Source organism: Leptonychotes weddellii, unplaced genomic scaffold (assembly GCF_054177405.1).
Source record: "Leptonychotes weddellii isolate Sample4059 unplaced genomic scaffold, ASM5417740v2 HiC_scaffold_7780, whole genome shotgun sequence".
Classification (NCBI taxonomy): Eukaryota; Metazoa; Chordata; class Mammalia; order Carnivora; family Phocidae; genus Leptonychotes; species Leptonychotes weddellii.
In genome coordinates, this window is record NW_028048062.1 from 1 (window position 1) to 9,203 (window position 9,203).

The following is a 9,203-nucleotide window of genomic DNA, read 5'->3' on the forward strand; positions in this document are numbered from 1 at the left end:
TTTTTTTTTTTAATGATGGGGTAGTTAAGCCAAACATAACTTAGTGGGTGGAGGAAAATTGACAGATGGTCATGGCTTTGCAACCAGCTATGGTGTGACCTTGAGTAAGACACTTCACATTTCTAGCCTTGAGTTTCTTATCCATGAAGCACAGTAGCTTAACTAGATTATGTCTAAGATTCCTTCCAGCTTTAGTGTTCTAAAGTATAACCTTGAATGGAAGGAATGTATAAATATAATGAGAACAGTAAAGCAATTTTGAAAATACAATAACATACTCATCATAGATACAGTATCATTTTTATTAATCTACCGGAAATGCTGATCTTTAATAAGGTTTTATGATATCATAATGAAAGAAAGGAATCCAATGAACATTTACTATCAACAACTTTACCATAAAGGTTTGCTTTGCTTTATACAGCCAACTTATTTTTTTTTATTTAAAAAAATTTTTAAAAGATTTATTTATTTATTTTAGTGAGTGTGAGAAAAAGAGAAAGAGAGAGAGAGTGCATAGAGATGGGCAGAGAGAGAGGGAGAGAAATCCTCAAGCAGATTGCCCCTGAGTGGAGCCCAATGTGGGGCTCCATCCCAGGACCCTGAGATCATGACTTGAGCCAAAATCAAGTCAGACCCTTAACCGAGTGAGCCACCCAGGCACCCCTACAACCAACTTTTAAATAATTTGAAAGTCAAAATAGTGGTTGATGTGGATTGTAGTGGATTATAAATGGCCATAAAGTTTTTGATACTTCTCCTATCTAGAGATAAGATCTATGTTCTCTCTTCCTGAATTGAGATGAGCAATATGACTGTCTAGTCATTAGAATGTGAGGAAGTGACACTGTTTCTGAGCTGTTAAGAGATTGACAGCTTCCATCTTCTGGCTCTTGCAATACTGACTCTTTAAACCTATGCTGCCATGTTTTAAGGATGCCCAAGTATCCCTGTTAAAGAGACCTATATAGAAAAGAAATGAACCTTCCCCCCCACCCAACCTCCACCAGCCAACAGCTGTGGTTGAGTATTGAATTGCCAGCCATGTGAGTAAACCAATTGGAAAAAAGATATTCAACACCTTTTAGCTTCAGATACTCTAGGTGACACAACATGGGGTAGAGAAAGGCTGTCCTCACTGATCCCTGCCCAAATTTCAGACTTATGGGCGAAATAAATGATTGCTGTTTTAAGCCACAAACTTTGGGGTTGGTTTGTAGTGCAGAAACAGGTAACTGTATCATGCAGTTAAAATTTATTCACTGGTAATCATGTAAGCCAAACATAATCTTTATAGGTGGTTCCGCTTTTGTGCCAATATGTATTTGAGAAAAAACTTGTATTCCATACAATTGCACACTAATTGCACACAGGGTTTATGACGAAAGTAGGACTGAAGTAGACCACTCAAAACCTGTAGAATTTTGTAAAGAGAGCCCTACCTAAACCAGTAACAATCCTATTAAAAACATCAACCATAACATAGTAATTTCTTTGACCACAGTTATAGAAATATTTTTCTAGATGTTTCCTCTGGCAACGGAAACAAAAGCAAAATTAAACTATTGGGAGTATACCCAAAATAAAAAGCTTTTGCACAACGAAGGAAAGCATCAACAAAACAAAAGGCAACCTACTGAATGGAAGAAGATATTTGCAAGTTATATATCCGATAGGGGGTTAATATCCAACATACATAAAGAACTTACACAACACAACACCAAAATAACCAAATAATCCAATTACAAAAATGGGCAGAGGAACTGAATAGATATTTTTCCAAAGAAGACATACAGATTGCAAACAGATACATTAGAAGTTGCTCAACATCACTAATGATGAGGGAAATGCAAATTAAAACCACCGTGAGATATCACCTGACTACTTGTCAGAATGGCTAAAATAAAAAGCACAAGAAATAATAAGTGTTGGAGAAGATGTGGAGAAAAAGGAACCCTTGTGAATTGTTGGTGGGTATGCAAAATGGTGCAGCCACTGTGGAAAACACTAGTTTCCTCAAAAAATTAAAAATAGAATTACCATATGATTCAATAATTCCACTACTGGGCATTAACCCAAAGGAAATGGAAACACTAATTTGAAAAGATACATGTACCCCCATGTTTATTGCAGCATTATTTACAATAGCCAAGATATGGAAGCAACTCAAGTGTCCATTGACAGATGAAGGGATAAAGAAGATATGATATATATATATATATATATATATATACATACACACAATGGAATATTACTCAGTCATAAAAAGAATGAAATCTTGCCATTTGCAATAACATAGATAGACCTAGAATGTATAATGCTAAGTGAAATAAATCAGATATTAAAGATAAGTACCATATGATTTAGCTCTTATGTGGAATTTAAGAAACAGCAAATGAACTAAGTAAAAGAGAGACAAACAAAAAAATAGGCTCTTAAACACAGAGGAAAAATTGTTGGTTACCAGATGGGAGGTGCATGGGGGGGATGGGTGAAATAGATAATGGGGAGTAAGAGTACATTTATCTTGATGAGCACTGAGAAATATATAGAATTGTTGAATCATTATATTGTACACTTGAAACTAATATAACACTGTATGTTAATGATACTTGAATTAAAAAAATAAATTTTAAAAAGAATTAAAAAAATTAAAAGAAATCAGCTATAACAAATCTCCTGTGTCATTTGCACTTAGAATCACAGTTCATCCTTATTAGCCTTATGTCCTGGGGTTCATGTTTCCTTAAAGACATTTTTATGTATAGTTTCACCAGAGAGCTATATAAAGTGGAAAGCATAGGGATTCCTGAAGCCACTAAATCAGCTCCTTCTTGCACTAAAAAAAGACTCTGCTGCAGAATTTTCATTTTTTTTCTTAAAGTCTTCATAAATTGCTAAAAATTCCTTTTCAACTGTGATAAAGTTGAACTTTTCAAAAATGAAGTTTTGGAAATTCAAAAGTGAACCTAGAGGATTTCAATGTTTACTGACATCCTTACTTTTCAATTACACATGAGCTAATTGACACTAAGGAAACCTATGTAGCAGAACAGATGGTATGAATGGTCAGCCTGTATATGGTGAACAGAATACATATATTGACTATAAAGGCCCAATACTGTGTTGCCATAGTCCCTTGTCCCTTATGACTTACCTTGTCCTGATGGGACTCTAAGTTTCAAAGCCTGGTAGAGATGGTTGTTGTGTGTGTGTGGCAGCAGTTGGTACTGCTTTGGTTTCAGCTTCTTTCACCAGATCCATCGGGAAAGTGTTGTCAGTGCTCTCTGTGAGCCTAGGGCCCAGAGCTGAGGGAAGGACACTGAGGGTGTCCTCCTCTTCAGAAGAGGGTGGTTCAATGGATTGCTCTTCTTTTGGAAATGCTGATATGAGGAAACCTTCTCCTGGGTTGGGAATGACTTTACCACTAGTCTTTGAGGTAGTGTAATAGAGGGATTCCTCATAGAGGATGTAGTCAGCTAACATAGACTTTGTGGTAAAAAAACTCACCAGGTATACTGTGTCCTGTTCTGCCCACTGTCTCAAGCCTGGATTGACCAAGAGGAAGTTCTGGACTCAAAGTAGCATCCTGAAGAATGAATTGAGAAAGACATGTTGAGAAGTGACCTTTCCCTGTATGTGAGAAGGGCTATACTCTGTATTTTTTCTTTTATTTAAATTTAAGCAATCATTTTGTAGTTGACTTGAATCTACTAGGGATTCTTTTTTTTTTCTACTATGGATTCTGATATAGGTTCTGATATAGAAATTTGTCATGAAAGGAAAGCATGCATTGATATAGTGGCAAAATATGATCAATTGGCTTCTTGGCTAGCTGAGTCTGTGTGGGTAGGGTGAACTAATAACTGAAATACTCTGAATTGTCTATCATGTTGGAATTTATGAATTCCTTCATTTAAAGAAGGAATACAGCTTAGTCAGCACTTCAATACCCCAGTGACAACTCTTGGCATAAATTAAGTGGACATAGCTTTAAATGAAGTACAAAAATTAGAGAATTTATTATTTTATTTTATTTTTTTAAAAGATTTTATTTATTTGACAGAGAGGGCACAAGCAGAGGGAGAGAGAGGAAGAAGCAGGCTCCCTGCTGAGCAAGGAGCCCGATGTGGGACTTGATCCTAGGACCCTGGGATCATGACCCGGGCCAAAGGCAGCCGCTTAACCAACTGAGCCACCCAGGCATCCCAGAATTTATTATTTTATTTTGAAGACATTATACTTATGAAATCCTCATAAATAAATACAGGTAAGACCTTAAGACTTAAGAACAAGCTTATAAATATGCTTATGTTTATATCTATTTCCAAAAGTCAATGTTAAATTATATATTCTGCTTTAAGTATTCTTTTCAGTTCATGAACATGTGTTTGTTTTATCAAAACAGCAAGTCCTGACACTAAGTGAAACAAAAATCTAACAACATTGAAGAAAACTTTGAATTTTAGGGTATTTGAAATGCAAGTTGTATCATATTTTATTAATACAGAAACAGGAAGTGGGCAACAAAGTATTGCCTGTAAGACAGAAAAAAATTGTAATTAGCATTGCAAAGAAGATTTTGCTCTGTTCAGTCTTTAAACTGATTTTTTTTTTTTGATGGAAGCTTTTGAGGCTTTGTTCCTATTTGAAGAACAAAAGAACAACAAACTCACTTACCTTTGTGATATCAGCAAGGAGTGTAGGCAGCACTGAGTGGAAGTCAGGATCGAAGCCTGGCATTGACCCAAAAAATTCTGCAGGTGAAAAATCACAAGGTTTGAGTATTTCTTTCTTTTTCTTTTTTTCTTTTGTGGTTGGGCACTAAAACAGTCAGGGTTGAAAAATGTGGCAATAATCAGTTTTTAAGGACTGGAATAGCAAATCATTAAGAAATCAGCATCACATAAAGTAATGGTCATTGATGGGAATGATATATTGGAGGACAGATGCAAGGGGTACATCTTATATGTTTATGTGATAAGAACAGTTATTAAAGAGGATTTTTAGGGTGCTTAGTTTTATTGTATAGATTTGGATCAGGCAGGCAAGTTGATTGGCTAGGCCAGTGGGGATGAAGATATAATGAAGCTCACAAAAAGAAATAGCTAGAATAACACTGGAACCAAGGACCATTTGCAGAGTCCTACTTCCACCTTGAAGCCTGATTCTCAGAATATCCAAGAAGGTTGAACAGAGACAAACCAGAGTACCAGATAATCTCTAAGATGAGTCTGAAGCTCACCTTTTCTTGCCTAGGAGATTCCTTTGCCCTGCATGTTGTCCCAAGGGACATTTTGATGTTTTCCAGTGTTGAGTTTGACTATCTAAACCAGAGAAATAGAACTAACAGAGAATGCCAGTTTCATGCTGTGTCATACTAAAATAGCATTTCTAGTGTTCATCTACTATGCCAAGAGTGCTGGGCATAATGAGGAGTTCTAGGCTCATGGGTCCCTCCAGATACCCTCTGAGAATCCTGAGTGTGCCTGATGATCTTGTTGAATTTTTTAGATCCACTCTCCTCTCCTCTCCCTGCTATTCTATGCCCTAGGAGGTTGATTTATATGGACTATATCAATGGCTTTTTGCCCTCTGGTCTTGGGAAGGCTTAGATCATTAGGCAAACCCTTCATGCCTAGAGGCAGTAATGGGTCTTGCTGCTCAAGCACTAGGGAACTTTCCTGTTCTTTTGTGTATTAGGAAAAACTTTATAAACCGTTCCTTTATCAAACTCTCCTCATGCTATCCCAATTTGAATGGCCATCTGTTTCCTTCTGGGACTCAACCAATTTACTAGGTGAGGGAATCTGTTTCGGTTGTGCCAATGGAACAGAACTGTCCATGGGTGCTTCTTTACACCTGGACTCCACCGGATGACTGTGGCTAACTACTGAACTGAAACTCTGGGCTTCTCCTAGACCTATTCTTGATGTGAAGTAGCACCAAGAGCTCATCAAATGACATGCAGGTTGGAGTGAGGAAAGAGAAATTACACCACTCATGATGTTCCTGTCACAGAAATGATTGACTCTATAAGGCCCAAGTTGAAATGATAGTGACCATGAGACATTCGCACCTACTAATGTTGCTGTTGGAATGAGGATAAAACCAGAACTATGAAATCACCAACTGACCATCAGCGAACTGAATTGTTTCCACATCCAAGGATTTGTCTTCCTCCAGTGCTCTGCTGATCAGTTTTTTGAGGTCTAAAGCTGTCAGATAGATTTCTGGTTGCTTGTCCTCCTCCATCATTCCATGAGGGACTCCTTCACTCTCAATTTTGTTGGAATCAAAAGACAGGAGGTCACTTGCAGGGCTTTTTACTTCTGCACTGTCTCTCTTAAAGATGGCCATAAGTCGTGTCTCTATGGAGCTTGAACTGTAGACAGCAGAGGACACATTCCACCCAAACCCATTGTTACATGCTTTATAAAGAGAGTAATTATGTTGCTATAAAGATTTCTGACAGCTTCATCCTCTTTCCTGATGGGCTCTTAAAGAATACCCCACTTCAAAACTAGTTTAAATGTTTATTAAAAATTTGAAATGTGGAAGAAGAACTGACATATATTTTAGTTGTTAGACGGAATGCCAGGATGGGGGTTAAGTCCAGCTTGAAGACTGGCTACTAACTGAATCAAGTGATCATAGATTTTTACTTTATTCTTTATGAAAAAGTATTAATTGTCAAGAGTTGCTATTATTCACCAGTGTTTTTGGTGGCATATAAGTAAAGTCATGAAGTGCCAATCAGCAAGAAGGATGAATTGTCCTTTTTTCTACAAATAGCCTTCTGTAGGAAGGTCTATGAAGTAGCAGCATAGGATACAGCAGTGGGACAGTAGTATGTACATATCATAACCAAGTCAAAGCTTCAATTCTTTTTATTTTATTTTATTTATTTATTTGATAGAGAGAGAGCACAAGCAGAGGGAGCGGCAGGCAGAGGGAGAGGGAGAAGCAGGCTCCCCACTGAGCAGGGAGCCCAATATGAGGCTCGATCCCAGGACCCTGGGATCATGACCTGAGCCGAAGGCAGACACTTAACCGACTGAGCCACCCAGGCGTCCCAAAGCTTCGATTCTTAACGTTATTTCTCTTCTAGTTCTTTCAAGAAATATTTTTTAATTAAAAAACAAAATTCTAAATCAAACATAATTTTTTTCCCTCAAGCTGCTTTTAAGATATCTTAGAAGAAATGTGTGAGAAAAGAGAAAGGGAAGTAGTATATAATTAACCATATTTATTATTGTATTTATTGACTTGATGCCTTTTTGCATATAAAAATGAAATAGGAATCTCCATAAATTTCTTCTCGGATCAGGTTTACCTTTTAGTTTATGCCATAAATCCACACAGAGAGATGCACAAGTATTTTAAAGCCACAGGAACTGATATTGTGTACTCCTGGCAGTTCTTTGGGCCACACAATCAGTCAGAGTCTACAGTTCATTATTTCACTAGTCAGTTAGAGAAGCCAAAGCTGGATTCTTATTACTGAGCTCTCCAAGGTATAGTGGGCTCTGTCCCAATTCAAACTGACCTTGGAACCAAGGAGCAAATTAGTTTCTCTGCTTTATTCCAGACTTAGGTTGGCTGCTTGTACAAGTGTGCATTCAGACAGACAATTTCCCATCACAAATGATATTTAAGAAATTGTTAAAACATGCTTGCCTCACAGAAATGTGTTTTTATGTTTTTCTAATTAGATTTTGAGTTTTACAGAATACACTTTCACTGATCAAATCATTGTTTACATACTTATCTCATGTAGTGATTTTGACTGGAGTTTTTTTCTACTACTGAGTAACTGATCAATTACTCTCATTTAAATAAGACACCAATAAAAAGTCATTGGCTTATCCCAGACTTTGTATGTAAAAATTATTTGTAAAAGATCAGCATATAAATTTGTGGGGGAAAAGGTACTATATTTCAAAACATCAGGAAATCCAAATTACCCATCTCTTCCTTTCTTTGGTCTTCATTTCACCATATGCAATGGGAACATGCAAGGGAGAAAGAATTTTTAGGAGATTTATTAAGACATTTACTGAATCATTTCATATACCAGAGAGAGACACAGAGAGAGAGAAAGAGAGAGAGAGAGAGAGATTTCTTTCCATTGTCTTCCATGTTTGCCCAGAACTTTGAAGGAAATACATAAACTGCCATCAGAATTTGGATAGGAATTTTGAGAGCCATATGAATCTCAGGAAGTAAACAGAATTATATGATGTTTCTGATTAGGATTCAATCTTTGTTCAAAGATTGTATATACTTTTTATTTTTATTTTTTTAATTTAAATTCAATTAGCCAACATATAGTACATCATTTGTCTCAAATGTAGTGTTCAACATGTACTTTTGGTTCTCTTTGTAAACTCTTTGATTTCTTCATATTCTTCCCAAAGAGGTGGCAAATATATCATAAACACCTTACATTTTGGGTGGTGCTGGTGCCAGGAAGTTTTTAAAGAAAGTATTTTATAAATGAATTTCTCACCCTCTGAGTAGCATTAAATGATTAATTTAATCCTGGAAGTAATTTATCTGAGACTGGACACTGGAACTGGTGTTTTGTTGACTGATTATTTTTCAAATTGCTTTAATCAGTAAGCATTGAGGGAATAGCACAATTCATCATGGAACAGGTTGCAAGAAAAATAAACACCTGTTTACTGAGTGGGTGGTCTGCACCAGACAGTTTATATGCATCCTCATTTAATCTTTTCAACAACATAATCCCCATTTTACAGAAAAAGGAACACATATACAGAAGGGAAGTTGTTAGCTGGAAGGTGGCAGAGCCAGGATTCAAACCCTGTCCTGCTTGACTTCAAGCCTGGGCCCGTTTTCTATGCCACTACCTGCCCATGCCTCAAAAGAGGCCATTTGGTCATCAAACTGACAAATAGATTTTGGACTCCTCTGGGCATATATATGAATTCAGTTTAAAAGCTATATTCAGCTTTCTCATCTTACATTTCAGATGATATTTGTTGACAAAGACATTCTACACCTGTGATGGGATTTGTGTTGCTGCTCTTTCTGCCTGGAGTATGAATTCATTTAACTTTTTTTTTTTTTAAGGTTTTATTTATTTATTTGACAGAGAGAGAGAGCACAAGTAGGCAGAGTGGCAGGCAGAGGAAGAGGGAGAGGGAGAAGCAGACTCCCCTTATGAGCAGAGAGTC

General features: G+C 36.8%; 1 protein-coding gene across 1 annotated transcript; it reads right to left on the minus strand.

Annotated features, from left to right (window-relative positions):
• Positions 1-3,510: 3,510 nt before the first annotated feature.
• On the minus strand, positions 3,511-6,622 carry LOC145719854 (interphotoreceptor matrix proteoglycan 1-like; the record flags this gene model as incomplete). Its single annotated transcript, XM_081811457.1, has 3 exons — positions 6,138-6,622; positions 4,681-4,757; positions 3,511-3,589 (listed from the first exon to the last, which is right to left on the minus strand). Coding segments are annotated over exons 1-3 (379 nt in total), but the record flags the coding sequence as incomplete, so codon positions are not given.
• Positions 6,623-9,203: the final 2,581 nt, after the last annotated feature.